Source organism: Asparagus officinalis, chromosome 4, assembly GCF_001876935.1.
Source record: "Asparagus officinalis chromosome 4, Aspof.V1, whole genome shotgun sequence".
Classification (NCBI taxonomy): domain Eukaryota; kingdom Viridiplantae; phylum Streptophyta; class Magnoliopsida; order Asparagales; family Asparagaceae; genus Asparagus; species Asparagus officinalis.
In genome coordinates, this window is record NC_033797.1 from 99,456,185 (window position 1) to 99,482,459 (window position 26,275).

General features: G+C 39.3%; 1 protein-coding gene across 9 annotated transcripts; it reads left to right on the forward strand.

The window, feature by feature from the left end:
• LOC109837900 (trigger factor-like protein TIG, Chloroplastic) lies at window positions 2,740-25,299 on the forward strand. Of its 9 annotated transcripts, none has more exons than XR_002246478.1 (6): window positions 2,740-3,131; window positions 3,216-3,255; window positions 3,897-4,056; window positions 4,927-5,021; window positions 9,871-9,999; window positions 25,071-25,299. XR_002246478.1 is itself a non-coding variant. In XM_020406282.1 (6 exons), the coding sequence occupies exons 3-6, from the start codon at window positions 3,922-3,924 to the stop codon at window positions 25,076-25,078; spliced, it is 363 nt and encodes a 120-aa protein (XP_020261871.1). In that variant the 5' UTR covers window positions 2,740-3,131; window positions 3,216-3,284; window positions 3,897-3,921; the 3' UTR covers window positions 25,079-25,299. The 9 variants fall into 9 exon arrangements, 2 of the variants coding, with proteins under 2 accessions (XP_020261871.1, XP_020261872.1); XM_020406282.1 differs by lacking the exon at window positions 4,927-5,021 and adding an exon at window positions 10,703-10,793 and having other exon boundaries at window positions 3,216-3,284; XR_002246481.1 differs by lacking the exon at window positions 3,897-4,056 and having other exon boundaries at window positions 3,216-3,284.

Genomic DNA, 26,275 nt, shown 5'->3' on the forward strand with positions numbered 1-26,275 from the left:
CAGACCAGGTTTGTCAAAATAAGGAAACTGTGTTAAACAATTATTGCTTTGAACTAAATTTTAAAGAACTCTTTCTTGATGAACTAAGATTTTTTGAAAATAAACAACAACCAAATTTTTACACATCAACTATGAATCTTGGGGTTGAGGAAATTGTTAAAGAAAAATTGGTTGTTAGAGAACAAACATTCACAAATCAAGAATCTAAGTCCAATATGCATGACACCAATAATACTTACCTTCCATTTCCACAAAAATCATTGAACACCCCGGAATACTTAGAATTTTAACACATTGTTTATTATATCATTTTGAAATTGTTTAAGACCCGGGGAAGAATTTTTAGCAATAAGGTAGGATTCAATGTAGAACATGAGCTCTTCATGTTGAATATTTTATTCTATATTATTTATTTTGTTTATTTTAGCATAATAAAATCTTCTCTCATTTGAGAGTTTCTTCTTCAGTTGTAAAAATAAAAAAAAGAAAAAAAAGAAAAAAAAGAGAAAAAGAAAAAAAAGAAAAAGAAGAATAAATTTTTGATTCCATCATCCTCAGACGAAAGGTAATTGCAGATTTTCATCAGCCGATCAAATGTAACTACTTCACTTCTTATCTACTTTACTTTGTGCATCATAGAGTTTGCATTGAGGACAATGCAAAATTTAAGTGTGGGGGTGGGAATTAGTTAATTTTTCTCTTTGTTTTATATTTTTTTGTTGCATTTTTGTCATTTTTTTCTTTTCCTAAAAAAAATTTAAAAATATCGTCACTTGCCAAATTGATAGAGTTATGTAATAAATAATTTATTTGATAAATTTTAAATTTTCTAATCTGTTATTTACTCAAGCACCTTTTATGATAACTCTAAATAAAGTTCTTAAGAAATGATTTTCAAAGTAGTATACTTTACTTAAGCCTAAATAAAGTTCTTAAGAAATGATTTTCAAAGTAGTATACTTTACTTAAGCCTTAACTTAGATTTTTATTTAAAATAATGGAATGCATGCTTAGCTTAGAGTTAAAAATAATTTTTTAAAGTAGCTTGACTTACATATTTTTCAGAATATATACACATATACAAAAAAAAAATTACAAAAAGAAGAGTGCGAAAAATAGGCACCAAAAGAAAAAAAACTCTTAAATTCAAGGTGATTCTATCTTATAAAGCCTAAGCTGATCGAGTAATTAAGCCCAATGAGTATTTCCATACTTAATGACCTAAGCCCAATTGGGTTGGGATCCATTAGCCCAAAACTCGTTAAATGGTCGCTTAGAAAGCCCATTAAAGTAGAAAAAAATCATCAAGGAAGAAAGAGTTAAAAATAAAATAATAAAAAATAAAAATAAAAATACTAATAAATGTTTTATATATGTATATATGGTCTTGGAAAATATTTTAGATCAAGCAACTTGAATATTATTTTAAACAAAGAGTTAGCATGTTCTTTTCAAAACTTTTAAATTAAATTTCTAAGTTTGGCTTGGTTTTATATTGCTATAATGAGAAGATTTTCAAGGAAATGTACCTTAGAGTTATATATAAAAATATTTTCTTGAGTAATAACTAGCTTCAATTATCAAGTAAATTTAGTTATTTACTAGCTTCTTTAATGTGGCAAGTTGACCAAATTTTGTGGGTATATTCACTGCAAATCCTCACGAGACTACAACTCGTCCACTAGGGTAACCTAGGGGTTTAAAGGATTGTTGTATGCTCTAAATACAACCACGATTCCTGCGAAAGTTAGTTATGTTTTCTTTTATTTTTATTTCTTTGCTAGAGGACTAGCAAAAGTTTAGGTGTGGGGGTATTTGATAATCATATTTTATTATAATTTTATGCCCTTATTATTTATTTTTAATGAATAAATATATCACTAATAATTAATTTTATCTTTAATTACAGGTTAATGAAGAATAAAGCCCAAACTCTCATCTCTCAACAAAAACTCATTGATTAAATGAAGAAATGAAGCAAATAAGCCCATTGGAAAATCAATTTCCAAATTACCCAAAAGCCCAGAATTAAGCCGAGTAACCTGTAGAAGCCGGAGAAAATAAAAAATCTAATATGAAAAGAAATCATATTTAAAATGGTTTGCCACAAAGAAACGACGATATCTCCTAATCCGGAAGGCGGAATTTAACATATAATATATGAAAATCACCTATCTCGACGAGAAGAAGCTATCCCTGAAATCAGAATTTGGATATAGTGGGTATCGATGTGGGCATCGATACCAGCATCGATGCCAGCTTACTGTAGCGTGAGTCAATGGCTGATTTTGCTTGTCTTGGGGCTCAAGTTTGATCCAATAGCTCTCATTCACTATGTTTACTATAAATAGGGCTAGAGAATGAGGAGTTAGAGGGTAAAAATTTTTGTAACTCCATTTGGAGAGGAGGGCTACTCTTAATTGAGAAGGTCTTTCAAAATTATAACTTTTGTTATAATTAATAATAATAATTTTTTTACCACTTTAAATTTTTCTTTCTTCTCTTTGTTAGATGATGAAGATGAAGATGAAGATGTAGATTAATTTGAAGGTTTGTTTTTCTTATTTCTCTTTTATTGCTTATTAGTTTAAATTTATTTTCATGCTTGTAATTAGATTTTATTTTCTTGTTTAAATAGTTTAAATTTATTTTCATGCTTGTAATTAGATTTTATTTTCTTGTTTAAATAGCCAAGAGGCTAGAACCTTCTTTTTATGACATTTTCTCTCCCAAGAAAATTTCTCTCCCAAGAAAACTTCTCCAATTTCCAACTTCCCAAGAAAACGTTTCAACTTCCTCTCTCTCCCTCTCTCTCTCAAGGATTCCAATTAGCATTCTCTCTCTTCAAGCAGATGTTCATTCTTTCTCCAAATCCCTAAAAAGCAGCCATGTTCTTTCTCTTTCTTATGGAGCCAGCTACGAAAGGATCCCTCTCTACCACTTTCTCCTTTTCTTCACTTTATCCCTCAACCCATTGAGGAAATAAGCAGCAAATCGAACCACTAGCGATTCCCTCTCCCTTAGTCATTAATCTCTTCAAACCCTAAAGACCCAACTTAAGATATTCCATCAAATGTCTGAAAGTTGAGAACTTTTTCAAGTTCTTTTTGCTCCTATTAAAAATCTCAAAGGTCAGAACTTTTTAAGTTATTTGGATGTATTTTGATGCGTGATTTTGGTTTCTGACATTTTCTTTCTTTTTTCTATTTTTTCAGATTCTAGAATTTTGTGTGAGATGAAGCTGTCACTATCATGGTGTGTAAACGTTTTCCTTCTTCTATTTTGTAAGTTATAGCAAGAATTATGAAAAATGTTTGAAGCTTAATGTTTGTAGTTTAAAAAAATGGATTTTAGAACATGAAGAGCTAATGTTAGTGAGCTCATATTGGAATTGATCTTTTTTGAGTTCTCTTTGCTCCTGTATGAAATCACATAGGTGAGACCTTTTTGAGTTCTTTCATGTATTTCGATGAGTCCTCTTGGTTTGTGACATTCCCTTTTTTTCTTTGGAAAAATTTTGAGTGGAACTTGGGTGTCAGACGAAGCTATCAATCTCATTTTGCGTAATGTTTTACTTTTCTATATTTTCGAATTTATTGGGTGAAGGCTACGATTTGTTTGAAGCGTCATGTGTATGGTACCGAAAAAGATTTTGGAATATGAAGAACAAATGTTAGTTTACTCGGATGAGAAATTGACATAGAAAAACTGATTTCTGATAAATTTCGAGAGCGCAACTGATATACATGCATGGTCTTTCTTATAAAATGTAGATGGACTCAAATCAAGCTGTTATAGTTCCTATTTTTTTTAGTTATTCTTATATACATGATGAAAGAAGCAAGAAGGTAGTTAGATCTTAATTAGTATTTAGTATATACAAGAACCTCGTGCAGCTTGATCGAGAGAGCTCTGAAGTAAATGCGAAGGGAAAGGAAAAAAAATAGAAAAATGGCAGCAATGACTGCGCTTCAGAGTTCAATGGCGGGACTTTCTCTCTCTTCTTCTTCTTTGTTTTTGGGGCAGCCCTTTATCCCATCTCTCGCCTCTCCATCGGTTAGTCCTCTTAACTTTTCCTCATTCTCATGTGAAGAATTTTAATGGGTTAATCCAATTTTTTTCCTCGGTTCTTATGAGCAAAGAGTTAGAAAATTTTGAATTTTAATCGAGGAGGATGGAAACCCAGATGGGTTGTTTGCAATTATTAGAATAATGGTCGGAGAAATTTGATATATTTTAGTTAAACTTTGATTTTGATCTCAATTTAAGTTCAAATTGACGACTTTCATAATAATTTGGACTAAGGTTTGGTTTTAGTTGGTAGAATGTTGGAAGTTCAGTTCCCTTGATTCAACAATCACCCCATACTTTGATCTTCAGGAAACAAAAGATGGCCATATTAGTAATTTTTATGAACCAAAACTTGAAGTTGACCTATTCAAATTTAGTTAACCTGTTAAAAGCTTTTTCGTAATATCTGAAACCAAAAAAAGGGCTTTCTAACCTTATTTTATATTGAAATTCTATAACAAAAATAAAAATACAAATACAAATAAAAATGTGAATACAAAGCTAAAGTATAGCTTTTGCTTCTTATTTCAGCATCATAACAGTGTTTGAATGTAGTTGACTTTGTGAACTATTACAAGTAGAATCATGGCGAAGCATATCTTCTAATCACATGCATATTTGACCACATTACTTTGTGTTAGTTAATAGTACTTCCTCTAATTCTTTCCATTCGGCGTTTGAGGTCTCAGAGTGTCATTTATAACTATGTTATCTCAGAAATGATTTAGAGACCATTTGTACCATATAAATTACAATTTCTCACTACCTTTTCAATTAACATCCTTGATCAAATTTATGCAATGTTCATTTTCTAATATAGAATCTTTTGAAATCTGTTTCATGGTTTTCTTGTAGGTCACATTGGTAGTAAAGCATCATAGGAATGGGAAAAGAGCAAGGCAGTGTATTATACTAGATGTTGCATTTGGTATTTAAAGATAGGAGTTTTGGTAATTTCTCATGTTTGTATTTATTTTTTATTGATTGATTTATTTATTTATTTTTGTGAAATGAAAGGAAATTATAGATGACATACCAAAAGCATTATATATACAACCTCCATCCAATTATAACTATTATCAAAACTAATACTCATAGTAACACCTCAACACCTTTCTCCATAATCAAGGGGACAACCTGACAAGGCAAAACTCTCAAATTCTCTTTTGCTGTATATTTCACAATACTTGTTTTTCAAATACTCTTTTGATGTTGCTGCTTCTTTCACCTTTATCACTTTGAATTTCATTTTACTATTGTTCTCTTGATTCTTCACATTAACAATGCAAAAATCTTTTCTTTATATCTTATTAGTATGCTAACTAAATATACTCTTGATTCTTCACATTAACAATGCAAAAATCTTTTCTTTATATCTTATTAGTATGCTAACTAAATATATAAAATAAACATGTCTTTACTTTTGCAAAAATCTTTTCTTTATATCTTATTAGTATGCTAACTAAATATATAAAATAAACATGTCTTTACTTTCCCAGAATATGTAGAATATGTTTTTAATGTGAGATTTTTTAAAAGAATGCATTATATATTGTCAGATTCTTATCTAACATACGAGTAGAATGACTTTTAATAATACAAGGTTTTTTTTTACCATTTTTGTTTTATAACTTTTCAAAACAAATGAAAGCTTGAAGTTTAGTTAATATTATTTCTGGCTTGTGTTCTATTTGTCAATAACCCATTATCAATCCCGTGAAGCTTCTAATTAATTTTGACACTTTGCATCAAAAACTTCCATCACCTTCTCCTTGATGTACAAATTAAAAAAATTTAAATACTTAATTGAACCATGGATTTACTTGATCATGAAAAACTTAACCATAGATTAATTGATACAAGTAGCTAGCTTAATTACTGGAATTCACCGAGAAGATTTCTGGTTATAGGTTGTCATAGTAATCCTTCTAAATGCAATACCAAATTCTTTAATATCTTTTTGAGTAGTATCTTTTGTTGCTAGAACTTTCACCATTATCACTTTGGATTGCCTATTTCTTTTCTCTTTACTATTGATTTATTGATTCTTCACATTAATTGTACATCAATCTTTTCCTGCCACATCATTAACATGCTAACTATTATGTTATACTGAAACACAAGGCTCACTATCGATTACTTGTGACAATGAAGTTGAAATCTGTTCCTCGGATAACATTACTCATTGCAAGAGAAATTTGTTGGAATCTGATATCGAGCACTCCGTTTCAGTAGACTTGATTTCTTCACAAATGTCTAGCAACAAAAAGCAAAAACAGATCAAAATTGAAAGAGAGAATTATAATATTCTACAGAGAGTTCAAGCTACTTTTTGAAAAATCTCTATCTGATTCATGATGTCTGAAACTTATATTTAGTATTCTGGTCTAAAACATTATTTAGTAAACTTTTGTATGCACTACATATTTTTTTGGTGGTTTTGTGTTGAGAAACCTAACTACTTGATATGATTATGATGGATATTTTGTTTATCAATCTATTGATAATTATTATCTTGATTCATAGATATATATACTTGACAGGTATCTCTATGTCCTTTAAATATTTCGGTTGGAACTAAACTTTATGCTGCATACTAATTACTTGGTATAGCAAAAAATTATAACATTAGTCATGTAGACATGAGACATTTTATCTATTTTGTTATGATAATAGGGAAATTATATTTTGATTCTTTTTTGCAGTTTAATAGTAAGTCAAACATATATGCAGCTTAAGGTGTATCATTTCTGACTACTTATATATTATTACTATTTTATTTTGTATTCTTTTGCTACATCAATTTTTGTATATTAGACAAATCCGTGCATCGCACGGGCCTGAAACTACATAATAAAGTGTTGACTTTTGCCGACGCAGTGAGTTTGCGTCGCCAAATATTTTCCTTGACGCACTTTTGGTGACGCGTTAGCGACGTTGCATTTTGCGTCGGGAAAGATTTTTCCCGACGTTTTTTAAACATTTGCCGACGTTTTTCTTTTGTCGGCAATGATGTATTTTGTTGTAGTGAGTTTAGATTTTGCAATTTATTATGTAGTTAGATTTTAATTATGTAGTTAGATTTTGCAATTTATTATGTAGTTAGATTTTTATTATGTAGTTAGATTTTAATTTTTTATACTATTCACCTTGAGCCTAGAACCCTCTTGGGTTTAGTTTTTCTTTTTGTTTATTTTTATTTTGTTTAATTCGCTTTTAGGCTAGAACCTTCTAGGGAATCACCCTTTTCTAAGAAGTGGGTTCAATTTTAGATTACCCATATCTATAATTGAATCCACCATCTTTAATTTCTTGCATTTTCTTTTATTCTTGAATTTTATTTTTTATTCTTGATTTTTATTTGTTTCTTGATTTTTCCTTCTTGTCTTATTGATCACATTCATTCTTTGTCACATCCACTCTCACTTACATTTTGCGCCTATTTACACACTATTTTCACTCTCTCAATCTCTTCACAATCACATTCACTCATCACTCCTATTTGTTACGCACACAACATAAGAACCTATTTTATTTTTTCTCCTACAAAACACCTTCCTCGTGGGATCAATATATTTATACTATAACTTGACACGGTTGTGCACTTGCAATATTTTTGGTACATGTTTATGTCGCATCAGACACTCCAAGTTCGCCTGAAATGAGCCGTAGCTCGCGTGAATCGAGAACCAAGCTCACCTGAGAGAGCTTCGATCCTCGCCTGAATCGAGCCGAAGAAGCTCGCCTAAATTGAGCTTTGAAAAGCACGCCCGAATTGAGCTTAAGAGCTCGCCTGATTTCAAAAACATGCTCGCCTGATTTGAAGCATTGAGCTCGCCTGTAATCGAGTTCAATCGAAGCTTGCCTGAGAACCCATTGAAGCTCGCCTGAAACTTTCGACAAAGATCGCCTGAAACAAGTTGTTTGAGCTCGCCTGAAGTAGATTGTTCGAGCTCGCCTGAAATTTGAGACTCGAGCTCGCCTGAAATTTGAGACTCGAGCTCGCCTGATCGAGGAGATCAACCTTGCCCACAGAGTTGCCGACGAGGCATACCTTAGTGATGCTCGAGCTCGCCTGCAGAGTTGCCGACGAGGCTCGCTTGAATCAAGTAAGCTCCTGCCCTAATTTTTCTTCACCCCTTACGGTTTCAAAAACCTAAACCATCGCCGCCACTGCTTGGACTGCTGCAACCTAGGGTTTTGAAAACCCTAGGTTCTTGACTGCAGATGGCTGCTGTCGCCACTAAAGCTCCTGCACCCTAGGGTTGAAACCCTAGGGTTCCTGATTGCCGCCGCCGCTGTCTTCATTTGATAGCGGGGTCGCCAGCAACTGATCGCCGACAAGGAGCACGGTTATTGACCACCAAAACCAAATACTGAATCAATGATTTGGTGATTTTCCCACAATCTGGATCAAGAGTTTGATCCAGATTCAACAACCGAAAGAGAAAATCAAACCAAAAAAACATAAACTTTACTGTTCATACGACCAATAAAGATCTGAATAAAAAATCCATTACTGTTCATGCGTGAACAGTTCTCAAAATCACTTATTTAGATCAAAAAATATAATTTTAATCTTAAATCCCTAAGAACTAATCACAGTGGTTCTAATACCACTTTTTAGATCTAAAACTAAGATCTAACCTATAATACCATGATTAATTCAAAGAGATTAAAACAACAATGAGCGCGGAAGCTATACCTGAATCCATAGCATGGATTTGAATTAGGGTTTTTTTAATGATCTTCTAATCTTGAGGGTCTCTCTAGCCGAATTTCTCTCTAGATGGGGGTGAAGAGAATTAGAGAATGTAACCCCCTAGATTAAGGACCATAACCCCTTATTTATAGTTATTGTTCTTTTATAATTTGGCCCCTCATCAAAATATAATTATGATCTGATATCTGCACATTTAGCCCATGATTTATTTAAATACCCATTAACCCAAATTTATTGATCACTTTATGCGGGTTAGCCTTAAGGATAACATTATACACTAATGTAACATATATGCCCATAATTAGATTTAATCCAACACCGAGTGCTCATAGAATAAGGGAAATTGAGGACATAGATGAGGAGGGTTATCTTTAATTTACAGTCACTACCATATAATGAGTCTATGATGACGGTTTGTGTGGCGCGGTTTAAAACCGTCCCCTTTGATGTTTAAGGGAACGGTTTTGTGACGGTTTAAACCGTCATAAAAAGCGTCTAAGACAACACTTTAAACGAAAGCGTTGGGCTTGAATTAAGCTTGTAATAAACTTTTATACTGGGCTAAAGGGACGGTCTTATGGGCCTTATGTTAACTGCTGTTCACCCCATCAAAACAAATCACTGCGTCTCTAGGGTTTTTTTCGTGTCGATCTCTTTTTTGTCTGCCACCTCTCTTCGATGGAACAAAACCCGCCACCTCTCCTTCACTCACGCTCGTCCTCCGACGATCTCCACCTCACGTTTCTCTCCTCTCCTTGCCTCCCTCCGTCCGCTGCCTCTCCTTCACTTCCCCTCGTTCGACACCTCTGCTTGTTCGCCGACCATCCCAACCTCGTCCACCACCTCTCCTCAATTCGTTGTCGCCCACTACCTCCCCTCACGTTTGACGCCTCTCCATGACTCCCTCTCGCCCGACGTGTCTCTTGGAATCCAACCTCATCCTCTGCATCTCCTCTGACTGGTTCCTCTTCCGCAATTTTATTTAAATTTTATATCTACTACATGTTATGCATCTTTGCTGTGTGATTGGTTTTAAGAATCTTTGTTCAAATTGTATATGAATTTGATATATACAGGTCCCTGAATTTTGCCCTGGGAAGAGAATCCCAGAAAATATACTTATAAACTATGTTGGCAAGCAAAATGTTCAGGGAGCAACAATAGAAGCAATATTGAAGAAAACCCTTCCTCATGCAGTGTCTTCGGTATGTGCTAGTTCATCAATCAATCATTTTTATGTTAATCCAATAAGTGATCACAGTTTTAATACCTTAAACCTGTTATTTGCATTACTCAGCTTTAGCATTTATTTAGTTAAAAGAAGAGCCATAATAGGGTTCCATCCACATCATAACCAAGCTCTCAGGATATGAGTGACACCTTTTCCCTACAAGTATTCTTAGGTTGGTTGTGCTTCCTATAGTTAAGTTCTATCTGGGTTGTATCTGCCTCTAGTAGGTTTTTGTTCTCTTATACTTTTTTTATGGCTTCCAGATATGATGTGATGGTGGATGTGGCTCCAGAAGTCAAATGACTATCAGAAAGTATATACAAGAATTTGAAGGTTGTTGTTGAGCTAGACGATAGTATTAATGCCCAAAATGCAGTTGAGAAAGAGTTTACACAGCGTCATAAGTCTCTAGGAGCATTGAATATTGTAACCAATAGACACCTGCAGGTAAATTTTGACAATTTAGATCAGTAGTGAGCCTTCTGTTTTGTGGTATACATGGTCCTGTGCCTCTTTCTGCAATTAGCTACTAGCTTTTCCTCTAAGGAAGCTTACACCGACTAGAATTTATAATCTTTTGAAAGACAATGTGTAAATACAGTTTGATATTTCTGTAGAATATAGTTGAAAGAAAGCGGATTTTGAGTGAGTTTAATTCCAGTTTTGGAATTTTGCAGATTGGTGATCTTGTGGTACTTGATATATTTGCAACAACAGTTGAGGAAGATGAATCAAAAGCCCTAAAAATTCCATCTGTTGAGAGGAAAGGTTTGTACAACTTAGTTATACACATCATATATGGCATTGACGTAATCCGTCTATTCTACATGACAAGAAGATGGTTTTATGATAAGGAATTTGATTAAATTATGTGGTAGTGGTGCTTCTGTTAAATGGAGAAGTTTGTAGAGTTTTATTTCGTAATCCTACGTTTGTAAGCTTCACTTATAGGAGCTGTTCGTTTCGCAAAATTTTTTGGGAAATCAAAGAATAGGAAACCTATTTCCTATAATAATTGTTTTGAGGTTGTTTGGTTGGTTTAAAAAAGAAGGAAATTATAAAATAGGAGATAAGATGAGGTGAGTTGTCATTTTATTATTGGATGATGTGAGTGATTTTTAAAAAAAATTGTTTTGAGGTTGTTTGGTTGGTTAAAAAAATAAGGAAATGAATTAGAGGTATATTATTGGATGATGTTTTGAGGTTGTTTGTGTTTGGTTCATTTTTAAAAATAAGAAAATAGATGAGATGAGATGAGTTGGAGGTATATTATTGGATGATGTGACACATATTTAAGGAAATCAATTTCTTATTTTTTTTTGAGGAAATGGATGGAAAGGAAGGTTTAATGAGATGAGATGAGTTGTCACAATATTATTGGATGATGTGTGTGATTTTTAAAAATGGGATAAGATGAAATGTGATGGGTTGGATGATGTGACACATTTCTTGTGTTTGGTTTATTTTTAAAGGTAAAAAAGGAGATGAAATGAGATGAGTTGGAAGATAAAAATAATATTTTATTGGATGTTGTGGGTGAGTTTTAGGGATGGAAATGGATAAAAATATTATTTTATTGGTTTCCTTGTACCGATTTCCTTTTCTTGATTTTTAGGAAATCAACCAAACAGGCCTTGGTGTCTTTAACCACTGGAAGTGAACCTTATCAGTTTCTCTTGTGAGTGGGGAGTGGGGACCACGAGCCCACGTGCTGAGAATTTGTTTCCGCGGTTTTGTTTCCGCGTGATGAAGGCCGGCCCACCCGTTTTGCGGCTACAGTTCGTGCAAAGGAATTGATTTCAGCTGGGGAAAGCAAGAGCAGGAGAAAAATTTGTTTCGGCTACAGAGATTCTTTTGGCGGCTGATTTTGAGCGCAAGACTTTTGTGCACCTTTTGTAGAGAGATATTGTGAGGGATTTGAGAGTTTGTTTGAGGGTTTAGATTGTGAGTGATTGTAAACCCTAGTTGTATTCTCTCTCTCTATTAGTAGATCTCCCCCCTCCTTGCCCCGTGGATGTAGGCAATTTGCCGAACCACGTAAAAATTGGTTGTATCGCTTTTATGTGATTTATAATAGCTTTTTAGGTTCCCTCGACGCGCAGTCCTAGAGCAGACGAGAGGAAGAGCTAATATCCCACTTTGATGGGATATTAGGCTTCAGATTCTTGTTCCCTTTGAGAAACAAGAATTCTTATTGCGACCTGACTCTCTTGTTGTGCTGCCGAAATTCCCGCTGTGCGCAACAAGTGGTATCAGAGCCCAGATTTCAGATCTAGGTTTTTTGGAGTTTGGTGGAGGAAGATTTTGTGTGAAGCTTGGTTCTTGGAGTTCTAGGCTTCGGTGGAGATATCATTAGGAGTTGCCGTTGGAGATTTCTCTTTCCTTGTGTGGATAAGAGATCTATTTGGAATCCGATCTAGGGTTCAGTTGGGTGGTTCCTAATTTCTATCAAATTTATTCTTTCTCTACAATTTGGAGTTAGTTTACAATAGGAAAAGAAGGTGAAAGCAGCAAATCGATGGCGAGTACAATACAAGTTAGTTTTCAGAACACTAAGATTAGTGTGGTGAAGTATGACAGCAAAATCAACTTTGGTTTGTGGATGAACGACGTACAGGATGCGCTAAATGCTCATAATTTGGAAGAGACCATCATGGTCCACGAGAGACCACCTAAATATGAAGAGGCGTGTATATAGGGAAAATTGCAAAGAAAAGAACAAAAGAAAATTGACTTGTATTTCTTTAATTCCGATTACAATTCGATTACAAAAGAGAAGAGAACGAATTTGATTCTCTCCTTTGTTTAAAACTGGGTTCTTCTTGGTAGCGATGGAATGCCTCCTTCGATTGCTCACGTCGAATTTGCTCTCCGTTGACGATCCGACCGTCTTCTATCTCGTGGGAACTATGAACTTCTGTGGAAAGTTTAATGGGTAACTCTGAATGAGTTTAAGAACTCTAAACGAGTTAGAACTCTGTCAATAGAGTTGTTAGAACCAAAAATTCGGTTAATGACCAAGCTGATATTCTGTTGTTGAAGAATCCTCTCAGATTTGATCTTCTAAATTTGATTCAAAAATCCTATCTCCAAGGATTTTACTGCTGCTGCTATTGAATCACCCAAAACCGAGTGGTTGAGATCCTGAGAATCCGAACTGTTGCTCCTCTTTCGTTCCAAAAAAGCCAGCCCTTAACTTAGTTGAGTTTGTTGAGATTTTATAGGTGGATAAGAGGTTGTAACTGCCCTCCAAATCCGCTTCTAAGTGAGCGTGATTTCCTCAGATCGTGGGGAAACAGTTCTAGAACTGTTCGACTCATATTTGAATGAGTCAAACGCCCAATCTGGCGTTCAGAACCCAACTTCGTGTCATAGAATTGAGACGCGAGGTTGGGTGTTGGCTGAACATTGATGAACGCGAGGGTTGCTCGCGTTTTGGTTAGTTGTAATTTGGGAACGCGGGGGTCGGTGTTGGTTGAACCCCTACGAACGCGAGGGTCGCTCACGTTTAGCTTGTGCTTGGAAACGTGGGGGTCGCCTGTACTTCCAGAATTATAACGCGGGGATGACATCCGCATTTTAGAAGGAGCTAGTTGACTTGTAACTTCTTCTGTAAAGCGTTGCAAGGACCATTGTTCAGTAATCCTAGCTTTAGCTGTTGTGGAGTGTGAAAATCGTCAGATTGTAACTTTCACTGCAAAATGTGAAGACTACTGAATAGAGTTTTCATCAATTGTCGGAAGTGTCGTTGAATTGTAACTCTTCTTGATCTATGTGAAAAGTCCTCCATTTGTAGCTTTCGATTGTCGGCGCGAAAGCTATTTGATTGTAGCTTTCGTTGTAGGAACTTGACGGGAATCAACATCCATAGTGTATTTAGATGAATATTTGCCCACAGCTCTCTACCAAGCAACTCGCCAACTACGTCCAACCTTTTATTTCTGAAATCATTACACTGCTCATCAGCATCTCTAATAGTTGCTAATATAATATTAGTCATGTTGTTGTCGCAACCATCAAGATCAATCATCTCAGAAATGAGGCCGTGTTTGTAGCGATTGTAGAATTGCGAATACAGTGATTAGAAAGTCGTCTGATTGTGACTTCCATTGTCGGAGCTTGATAGGAATCAGCTATCCATTGTGATTTTTAGACAGCCTACAGAACCCCCTCCAAAGTTTTCGAAAGTTCGCGGTTGACTGGGACGAATTTTCGGAATACTTTGGATCCCAAAATTTAGTGGATTGACTGCTCACTCCGTCTGATCGAGCCAGATGATTTCAATGTTGTTAATTGTAATCTATCTGTACTTTTCCAATAGACTCCCCAGTGGAGTCATTTGTTTCTTCTCGGCTTTGGTCACCTTGATGATTGCTGTTAGCTCTTCTTCTATTCATCTGGTGGGCTGTGTTGTAGCCTTGATAGTCAAGAAGCTGCTATCATAGCGGTCCAAATACAGAGATAATTTCTGCATTTGAGAGTTAAAACGCGTGGGTGAGCTCAGCGTTGGAGGATTTAAACGCGTGGCTGAACCTCGCGTTTGGAATTCCAAACAACTAGAATGCCAGGGTCGAGTTTGGGCGGGATTCTGGCCTTGAATCCCGTCCGTTACGATTTAACAGCTCACAGCTGTCTATAAATAGACCGCTGGAGGTCAAATCAAGAGCCATTCGATCTTCTTGAAACTTTAATGCAAAATTTCATTTTCTTCTCTGGCGACAACTGCACATCTTCTCCGACGAAACCTTATGGCACCCAAGAAATTGGTCACCGTCCTTCCAAATCTGATGCCGCTGCGGCTCAAGGATCGACACCGTCAGCGCCGACCGACGGTGCTGCTGCTCAGGCTAATGTGCCGCCCGAACTTCCATTGATCGGCGGTGAGTACGACCTTCGTGGTCATTAAACTTACTTCGGCAAGTTCTGGTCTTTAGATCAACGAGGAAACTCGTTTCAATAACGCGGGGCTGGACTCCGTTGTTTGGTATTTTTTGACGAGGGGTTCGATCTCCGCGTTTCATATTTTTGACACGAGGGCCGACCTACGCGTTTGAATTTTCTGACGCGAGGTTCGACCTTCGCGTCTGAGATTTTTGACGCTAGGTTCGTCCTTCGCGTCCAAGCTTATCTGACGTAGGAGTCGACCTTCGCGTCTGAGTTTTGTTTTTGCCTTGTCTAAATTTTTCTTTATTTTGCAGTGCGCCACACCAGTGAACCTCTTCTTTTTCGCCACCATTTTGGGCATGAAGGTGGTGCGGACATGAACATGACCTTCAGTTCGCGTTTAGAACTCCCCGTTTTCCGAGTTAGGGAAAAGAGTCGCGTGGAACTGATCACCCAAGCTTCTCCTGAGACCCTTAGGACATTGGTTACGGATGCTCGACTTGAAAACCCAAGCCGTAAGCCGATAGTCAAACCTGGATACCTCTTCGGGGACTTTGTTGACTTCGAAGCAAGCGCTGCTTATGATGGGGACTATAAGTGGCTGCGGAAAGTTGGGGACCGCAACCTTTTCTTGCCCAATATGGAGAGGATGTTCCCCATATCTTATTTCCAGTGTGCTTCCGTCCCAAGGCGTATGGATTGGCCTCTGGTTAAGGCCGGATCAGGACGGGGTCACTCTTGGCACTCTGACGTTTCACAGGGTGCGCACAGTTGGTTATAACCGGCAGGTGACAGCTTTACGGTCGGGTTTCTTCGCTAAGGAGTATCCCCTTGGCGAAGTGGCCAGTCCGGCAACTACCTTTGTCAAGAGGTTTGTGGCGAAGAAAGGAGAGTTTCCCGCGCAAGGATTTAGAACTCCTGGCTGGGTTCATTCTCCGGTGACAGGGTGGTGGACTCGGATGACCAAGTTCGTTTTGGATGAATTGGAAGTACCTCTTGCCCGAGCTGGATTGCTGGTTCCTGTGCGGGCTACTAAGTTCGAGATTATCCAGAGCCACTTTTACTTCTTCTCTATATTGGAGAAGTATAATCCTGAGACTTGCACTTTCTTTACCCCTGTGGGGGAGTTGGGCTTCGCTCTTCACGAAATGCACGAAGTCTCGGGTCTTGTTCTCGGGGATTTGCTGTATGAAGAATTTGTTCCAGGATCAGCGGAACTCCAACTTTTAAAGAAGACTAGCCCCAAAATTTATGCAACTCTCTGGGAAGTCATGTGTCACTTCCACATTTGTATGCAGCAGGCGGGGGCCCGAGGAAGCGGCATCAAACAAGTGTCTTGGGCGGAATATTTATTCCAGAACTTGACTACTAAAGGAGCCTCAGTGACCCGATTGCCTGCAAGTACTTTGGAGGAGGTTCAGGCTCGAATTGACGATGCTACCTCCCACTACACTAATGAAGCCAAGGAAGATGTTTTCCCAGCTCATACGGAGTTTGAGAGTTTCCATTATCAAGCTCTGATTCGAATTTCTGACACAGCGTTGCTGGCTGGATTCTTGATGCTGTGGCTCAAACGTTGTGTCGTTCCTACTAGGCCGATCGATGCCCTTGCTATTGAGGTGGTCTACCCAGCTGTCCTTTTGGCACATGGGAGACCTGTGAGCCTCCTCAACGCTATGGTGGGTTGTTTGTAGTATGGACTGCGGGAGTTGGCCTCAGACTTCGTTGATATTACAGAAGTGGAGTCTGAGGGTCACAAAGCTTTCAAAACTCCCAATCTCAGGGTACCAATGCCATATACCTATTTGATGGCTTGGTATGTGCTTCACTGCCCTCCTTTGATGAGTGCAGCCTCTCCCCCGGAAGACTCATTTATCCCATTTGTGCAGCGACTAGAGTCTGCGAAATGGGAAGGGGGGTACATGGTTAAAATTCACCAAATCCTAGCGCGAGACACCCACTTCCATATCTACCGCTGTTTCCCTGATTTCGAGGGTGGCGTCTATGGTGCAGAATATCAGGACGTAGCAGGTCCTAATGGATTCACTCAGCTGAGCGGGGGTGTTTTCCATTGGCTTCTCTCTATCAGGCCAGGCTACCTGATCTTCCGACAAGGCGCCAAATGTTTCATCGAGCCTTACCAACCTTATAGGTTCGCTCGCCAATTTGGGTATGATCAGTTGTACGTCGGGAACCCTCGTCCTCAACTCTCAGTTATAGGCAATTTATATGAAGGAGTCAGGGCTTGGTATTATTCTGTAGCAGGCTGTACCAAGGCCGTCTTTAAGCTTCCCCACAAAACTGCCAACTCCTACACCTCCATAAGCTTCTGTAATTGGTATTACGCCGCTTCTCAGACTCCTAATTATAACTTGAATACATCTTGCCTGAAAGACATCAGGCATATGTATGCTTCAAGAAAGGGGTCCAAGACATCTCGCTTGAGAGGGATCGACGAGTTTCTATCCATCGAGAATCAGCCTGCCGGGTAAGAAGAGGAACAGACAACTGAGCCTGCTCCAGGGGAAGAGCAACGAGTGGTTGATCCTCCCACAACGAGAGCAGCGGGGAAAAGAAAACTTTCTGCAGATGAAGCCGGCAAATATGATAAGCAGATCCGTCGGAAACTTCTGGTTGATTCTCCCCCTAAAGGCCAACAAAAATCCAAGTTTATGGCTGATGCCATCAAAGCAGCTGAAGATGAAGAACCACAGGAATCATCTGTTACAGGCCTGTCACATAGAGAGGGACTTCGTTCTCATGGCCAAGCTCTATCGGGCGAAGTTTCTTCTTATCATCCTTCCGAGGGCGAAGAGGACGAATTAATGGCTGCAGTTGCAGAATCTGCTCCAGTGATGGACCTCCCTAAGTCTCCGGCATTAGAACCAGGGGGTCTTGAAGAGAATCCATCCCCTCCTCCTTCAGCATTAATGTCACACGCTTGTGATTTAATTCCTAGTCCTACAACAGGACTTATGAATAAACCAGCTGCTAGAACAGACCTTCCGGAACCTTCAGCGGCTCAGGATGATGAGGAGCGAGTTGATTATGAATGCTCCTTGATTGGTGGTGTAGCTGACGAAGATAGAGATGATGAGGATGCTGATGTTGGCAACATGCCAGGTGGTAGTGAAGATGGTGAAGAGCATGATTCCATAGATGACATCACCACTTTTGACGATGCTCCCAAGGTCCCATCCGATAAAGTATCTGGTTATACTCCTTTTCACATCTCCGGTAAGCCTAGTTTTCTTCGACTTCTTCCGCATGTTCTTTCTGCATTCCGACCCTTTTTTCGTGCAGGTTCTCCTTCTCCAGGGACTACTACTGCTACTACTTCAGAGCAAGTACCTGCGCAGATGTCGGCTCCTTTAGAAGAGCAACATTTACCTGGTTCTCCTACGACAATCGTTCCTCCTGCAGCATTGCTTGAAACTACTGCCGCGACCCCTCCTCCGGAACAACAGCTTGTGCAGGTGTCAACTCCTATGCAAGAGGAGCCCCTGCCTGCCTCATCCACTGTAGCTGCTTCTCTTACAGCATTGATGAAGATCTCGCTTGCGCCCACAGAGGCCGGACCAAGCACGTCTCCGGCGAGGACAATGATGGCTTTGACTTCAAGCCCTTCGCAATTGAATGTTTCAGTTGCCTCCGCGAATTCTACACCCAAATCACTTGCTAATCCATATTTTGGCACATCCACTTCCGGGGTCGTCGAGTCGTCCTCCATTGCTTTTTCCAGTACAGTGGATGCTCCTGACTTCCTCCATATTTCCTTGAGCTACTTAAACAGTCTCATGAGGAAGGTAATTGAGGTTGTCACAGCTGGTCGAGGCCGCTTTGACTCTTTTAAGTATCTCTTAGAAGCAGGCTTAAATGGGGTCAAAAGTGTGGGCAATGCACATTGCTTTGAACGTTGTTCGGAAGCTATTTCCCACTTAGAAGCCCGGCTCAAACATTTGGAAGCCCTCAGCCACGAAGACATTCAGACACAGATCGTGTCTACTTTTGCTGACCTCCAAGTTGAAGAAGTGACTCGCCGTGAAGCAATTGAGCGAGGTCTGGCTGAAAAAGAGCTTCAAGTCACGCATTTGCGAGAACAGAGCGATCTGAGACAAAAAGAACTAGAGCTATCTACTGCTTCTTTGGACCTTATCCGTACGAAACTTGTCGAGGCTGAGGCGGAAGTGCTGAGATTGAAGGCCCAGCTTTCTCGCGAAGAAGCCGTTGTTAATATACTTGGGGCCAAGAGTGCAGACACTCTTTTGAATTACCATACGGAAGCTCAGGCTCTTGAAAGAGCGAAGAAGGAGGCAGCCGCTGAAGTAGCACCCACCGAGGATGAGCTGCGGAGAAAGGCTGAAGCCGTTGTACGGGCCAATCATGAGGAGAAGCTTTCTGATGCCAAAGCTCAACTTGCCTCTTTTGACTTGACCTTGTACTATTCTTTTGCTTAAGAACAGCTTTGTATCACTTCTTTTTGGTTTCTGAATAAAAAGTGATATTGACTTCTCATTGTTTCTTGCATCTATCATGTTTTGATTTTAAATACAAGCCACGAGAAATGCCTGAGATGTATTCCTGACTCAGAATAAGTCTTCACAACGGTTCTGATGCGGAAAACTTTCTTTATTATCGTTTAAAATAACTCTAGAAAGTTTCAAACTGCTGATGATGGATATTTTATTATTTTCCCCTAATGGGGTTGACTGGTAGAATTCTTCCTGTGTCATTTCTGTTTTGAACACTGAAAGAAGTTTATAGGTGTCTGAGGTATAGTTTTAACTCGGCAGAAGAAATATTGCGATCGAAGCAATTTTAAGGACTTATCGTTCTATTGATGAGAATCGATAAGTTGATTTTGTCAGAGGTGTGATTTTAACGTGACAGAAGAAATATCGCGATTGGAGCAATTTTGAGGACTTATCGTTCTATTGACGAGAATCGATAAGTTGATTTTGTCAGAGGTGTGATTTTAACGTGATCGAAGAAATATTGCGATTAGAGCAATTTTGAGGACTTATCGTTCTATTGACGAGAATCGATAAGTTGATTTTGTCAGAGGTGTGATTTTAACGTGACAGAAGAAATATTACGATCGGAGCAATTTTGAGGACTTGTCATTCTATTGACGAGAATAGATAAGTTGATTTTGTCAGAGGTGTGATTTTAACGTGACAGAAAAATATTGTGATCGGAGCAATTTTGAGGACTTATCGTTCTATTGACGAGAATCGATAAGTTGATTTTGTCAGAGGTGTGATTTTAACATGACATATGTAAGGAAAGAATATTATAGCGTCTCACTTGGAAGAATTGCTAAGTGTTTTATCGTCAGGGCGATGAATTGTTATACTTGTAATTTGAACAAGATTTTGGGGGAGTTTGTTACCCCACTGAAAACAGGTTATTTATTGCTCTGCTGAGGAGAGCTAATAAATTGACAATGATTTGGAGACTTATCGTTCTATTAATGAGAACTGATAAGTGAATTTTGGGGTGTAGTATTAGCCCGATGAGAATTTAGTTTCTGCTGCAGAGATACAGATGTTTTGATTAGCACTCCGTTGTAGGCGTATAAAACTGCCTATCGGTCCCTTAACACAACTCGACGATGCCGATTCGACGAACCGACCATCGGGCGACGTATACAGACACAATTGTTAGTCCACAACACCGAAGCCAAGTGATACGCGACGAAACGGATTAACGAGGCTACGAGGCTAACGAACCGTACGCAAACAACGGAATAAATCCACTCACGTGCGGAATTTAGCTAAAGGGTTCGAAGAGTCAACGAGTCATCCAACCAAGAGAGGACTCGGACGAATCACGATCGAATCAAGATCAGTTTCGGATTCGAACTCAGAAGTGGATTTACTGTCAAATCAGGAATCAGATTTACTGCCAAATCAGATCAACAAATCAGAGTCCGAATCAACCACGAGACCGGACAAAATGGCAAAAAAAAAAACCACAAGACCTAGGGGACTCGGCCAAAACCGAGCCACCTATAGGTGGCTCGGCCAAGAGCCGGCCACCTATAGGTGGCCGGCCCAGATTTGTGCGCGGGCACAGTTCAGATGGCCTATAAATAGAGGGCTTGGTTCATTTGTTGAAGAGGTTGGAACTTTTGGAGGCGAAGCCCTGATGGATTCAAGACTCAGATCTAAAAAAGATCCAAGCTTTGGGACTTCGAGGACTTGCTCTTCCAGATCTGGTGCTCGGCGATCGTCAACGCCAAATAAGGCAAGAGTTCGAGAGGACTGGATCTCAGATCTACGCAGGCGTACTCCGGATCAAAGCTTGGTCTTTGATCCCGAGGTTTGGGCGATTATTTCCTTGGTGAACTAATCCCCCCGGCTATTATTTCGTTGGTGAAATAATACCCGTCGTACTGCGTAGATCCGACCAGATCTAGATCGCGCAGTGGTCCACGGATTAACCCCGGCGCAGGCGAAGAACCAACGCAAGCGAGCGACCGCAAAACAGGAGCTCGTGATTTGTTCGACATAAAAGGAGAAAGTTGTAATCTTTTTTATTTTTCTTTGATTTTATTGTAATCGGATCTAAAAAAAAAAGACCGGATCTTTGTAACTCAAAAAGCTGTTATCTAAGATGACAATGGAATCAATAATGAAGAAAGACACGATTTTCACCGCGAACAATCTGGCCGATTCGTTCGACACAAAGGGAGAAAAGTTGTAATCTTTTTTTATTTTTATTTGATTTTCGTTGTAACCGGATCTTATAAAAAGACCGGATCTTTGTAACCGATAAACTGTTAACAAAGTAATCAATGGAATCATCAATGAAGAAAACAATTTTTCCCGCGAACAATCTTGCGACCACAGTGAGAGCCGCCGATCTCGCTGCCGAGATCGGAGCGTCGCAGCCGCGGATCTCAATCCCGGTCGTGGAGGAGGTCGAATACGAGTTCGACCAGCAGAAGTTTGAGGAATACTTGTCGTCCTCGTCCAGATCAACCTCCCCCCGCAAGTCCAAAAAGTTCTCCTCTAGGAGAAAAACTCGTTGGTATGAAGACGTCGAAAACACCAACGAAGATCTCACCCCGTTTGATGCCAAAGTCGCATAGGGTGAGATTCCTCCAATTCCCAACCAAGGCAGATATGATCTAACCAACCCTTCTGCTGCAGAGGACGTGGTGACTCTCTCGAAGAGAGCCCGCCAAAGGCAACGTCAACGCCTTGCGAAATAATTCGCAAAGGCCATGGAGTCAGTTGACGGGATCCGCTACAACGCGGATCTGAAGAACAAGAGAGGCAAACAGCCTCAACAACAGATGAACGGCCCCTCTTCCAAGCCGCCAACAATGGAATGGATCCGTGTCAAACGGAATCGTTCGATGCTGGAAGAACGCATTCGCAAGCGCCGCGCACTATCAGCGCAAGCACGGGCTCAAGCTGAAGAAGCCCGTAGGAAGTTGCAGAAAGAGGTGCCCAAGAAGCCGCCATCAACCAGCAAAGTTTGGAGGCCGAAGTCTGAAGCGGCGGTTCAGACCAAAGAGCGTCAACTGCAGCCGTCGAAAGTTCAACTTCCGGCGAATCAATCCAAACCGCCGATGATTTCCACAACTGCTCCGGGAGATCCGCAGGACCATCCCAGAAAAGGAAGTCAGTCTTGGAGCGCCTCGGTCCACTTCCCGAGGAGCGAAGCAAAGCTCCAATCCAAAGACGTTTGGGTCCACTAAGAAAACCCCGAACAAATCAACATGATTGGGGTCGCCGCAACCCTCAACATGACAAAGAAATCATAGCACCCAAGCGCACTACTTTGCGCATCGAAGTTCAGGAGCCCATTGAGAATTCACGCCCACAAAGGCACGTTTCGAGGCGCGTGACTCTCGAAAGTCCGAAGAAGGTAATTCGCTCTCAGAAGGAAACGTTATCGTCTGATGATGATTGCGTTATACCTGAGAAATCGTGCCAACATACGATAGGTTGCTCCGACTTTCAAACGGAAGAGCTGTACTATCGTGCTGGGGGTACGAGCAAAGCCAGAAAGAGAAGTCCTCGAAGGCTAGAAACTCAGTGCCCTTGTTCAAAGCTCATTCGGACGGTACTGTCTGAAATTTCAGTGTTCAAAAGGCTTAGTACCGAAACGCCAAAACCAAGGCATAGGCGTTTCCGGCAAAGAAGGACGGTGGTTGAAGATGGAGGATTTCTGAGGGTCACCACTAACATGACCACCAGAGGGACATCAGCACGGGATAATCTCGAGTCAATTCTGAAAGCATCCCAGCGTATAACCCATCTGCAGTCTGGAGCCATCAAACGAAAGACTTACGGTAGGGTTCGGACAAGGGTACCTTCAGAAGATGAAGAGTCGGATGCCGGTTCGGCGGTCGCATCTGACAACACAGTATCCAGCGAGGGGCAACCCCGCGAGGCACTTATGATAAGTGCAGAACAAGTGGCTAAGATGCTTGAAGAGGCCATGGCTAAACAACAGGAGGCCTTCAGGTTCGAAATGCAGATGGCCATGCAGAACATGAGAGAAATGCACGACCAACAAATCCAAGCATTGACGAACCAGCAAGCCGAGACAAGTCGTCGTAACCAGGTTAATCTGGAAGATGAGGACACAAATGCAAATGAGACTCATAATGCAAATAATCCCCCCGTCAATGCAGGGGGTGGTAACGAGAATGCCAACGAAAACACAGATGAAAACTTGAAGATCAAGAACCTCGAGAGCAAAATCAACACATTGATCTCCGCTCAAGAGACGAAGAAAACAGGCATTCCCTGTCCATACCCAAGAGAGTGGGAATCGATCCCATATCCGACGAAGTTCAACCTAATTAACTTCACGCCGTTTAATGGGATGGGTTCATCCACTTAACATTTGATTTACTTTAAATCACACTTGGGGGTAATCTCCGGCAATGAGCCTCTGATGGTGCGGTCATTCGTCGGCACTCTTCGTGGAGCCGCCTTCGATAGGTATCGTCGCCTCAAGCCAGATAGCGTGAACAGCTGGGACGATATGGAGACCATGTTCCTCACCAATTTCTTCGATGACGACACCGAGATATCTATCGGATCATTGCTCGATGAGAAGCAGAAAGACGGGGTTAGATGAATTAGAATTTGTTATCCTAAGCCAAGGATATAGTATTTCTTCTTATATATATATAGGATTAACGTATGACTTTCATACAGGCTAATCGACTATGTGACGTTGTCCTTATTATTAATTAAGCAGTTGACTCCGATGCCTACGGTGTCTACACTATACATATGGATAAATTCGAATTCGTCACCCTAAACTAAGGACATTTATTTTTCTTAGATAGGATCGATTAAAGTATGACTTTTCGTAGAGGTTGATCCACTATGTGATGATGACCTTAGTTTAGATAGGATTAATGTATGACTTTTCATAGAGGTTGATCCACTATGTGATGATGACCTTAGTATGAATTAAAGCAGTTGACTCCGACACCTACAATATCAAGACTATTGAACAACATTACACGTACAAACTAACTATCAGCATATCAGCGAAATGAATGATATTATTACTCCTACTTAAGGTGACATTTGGCCAGGTGATCACTCCAGCACTACGGGGATCTATAACCACAATTAATTATACCATATATACCTTAGAATGCTTCCTCATCCAATTCAAAATAAGAACCTTAACTCAATTAATTGTTTCAATGCAAGCAAACTAGTTCACAAGTGACATTCACACTACAGTACATATGCTCTCTTATCAGTTCGCATCCTTACTATCATTTATCTTTTGATTCTTATTTGTTAGGAGTTTTATTGTCCAGTGTATGGCCATTTTGAGCCGAAACCCGTATATATAGTCGTTATTTCATACTCTTTCCGATTTATCTACATTTTTGTGATGATTTGAGACTATCTATTGTTATTTGATTCTACACTACTTTACTCTGAGATTATTTTATTTGTGTTTAGATATTCTGAGTAGTGGCTCAAATATAAATATTGTGGATGATTGAGGTGTTATGCAAATTACAATTGTTTATGATTGATTGCTTGAAATAATTACTAGATGCTATGTTCGTACGCGATAATTGAAATTTTAAATCATATATTCAAGTAGCAGAATCTTGCAAATGAATATAATCTTATTTTTATCTTTTTATCTAAATTTATGCAGGAAATTGATGGTGGCTAAAACTGCAGGTTAATCTGGTGCACGCGCTTTTCACTTACTGTGGTTTGGCATTATCGAACAATTTACAAATTATGTATATCAATGGAGACCTTTTAGCTAAACAGAGGATACTTTTTTGTTTTAATGAAAGAGGAATTTTAGTCATGTAATTTGGACAAAAGAAAAAAATTTGTACTAAAGTCATTGTAATGAACTAATGAATTATTCCTTATGTTTGGTTGTTTGCTTGTAAAATTTGGAGTTTCATTTCTTTGTTTGTGACATGAGCAGGTATAAATCATGGAGTTTTCATTTTTATTTGTTTTTTTTTAAATTTTGAAACTGCAGGTCAAAAAAATGTGTGATATATCTGGATGGTTTGCTTTTGCACGGCCAAAATTGAAAACCATACCCTTTGCTATATATAACCGTTCCTTTATCTCGACAGCTAAAAACCGTCCCCATTACTAAAAACCGTCCCCATTACTAAAAACCGTCCCCATTGCTAACCGTCTCCTTAGGTATAAAAACCGTCTCCATAGATCACAAACAAAACTGTTCCCATAGACAATAAAACCGTCCTCCTAGGTCAAACTCGAAATCGTCCCCCTTGATGTGTAAGCGTCATGATAGCTTAAAAATATAACCGTTCCCGTTGCCAAATAACTGTCACCATCTGTAAAAATATGAACCGTCCCCATAGTTAAACCATCCCCAAATGTTGCCTACGGGAACAATTTAAGAACCGTGCCACTTGGATCATGAACCGTCCCCTTAGACCAAAGACTACGGCAACAAATGTATCAGATGAGTAGCCGTTTCCTTANTTCCTTAGGCCGATGAGGACGGTTTTATTGTCTAGCAAGACGATTATAAACCGTCCCCATAGACCCATTATTTGGTAGTGAGTACTACCCACTGATCCAGTGTCACTATACAAGTAGTTGAGGAGGGGGGCGGGGAAGAAAAAAAAGGAAATTTTGGATCAACACGTTAATCTTTAAATGCCCATTTCGGACTGCACCACAGTCGGATATAATTAAGATGATCCATATGAGAGGTCCCCTTAAGCTCAGAACATATAAATATATAATCATACGTGGCCTACAAGATCACTACGGACCATAACCAAGAACAACTTAGCAAATAGTTAATAGTGCATGACATAGCAATCGTACTGCACGCACGCATCGCCGGTCTTCATGTCG

Excerpts from the sequence above, each read along its gene's own strand:
- LOC109837900 (XM_020406282.1), top strand. The coding sequence starts at position 3,922 with ATGCGAAGGGAAAGGAAAAAAAATAGAAAAATGGCAGCAATGACTGCG. Across the intron at positions 4,057-9,870 it reads CATCTCTCGCCTCTCCATCG|GTCCCTGAATTTTGCCCTGG; the intron begins GTTAGTCCTCTT and ends TGATATATACAG. Across the intron at positions 10,000-10,702 it reads TTCCTCATGCAGTGTCTTCG|ATTGGTGATCTTGTGGTACT; the intron begins GTATGTGCTAGT and ends GGAATTTTGCAG.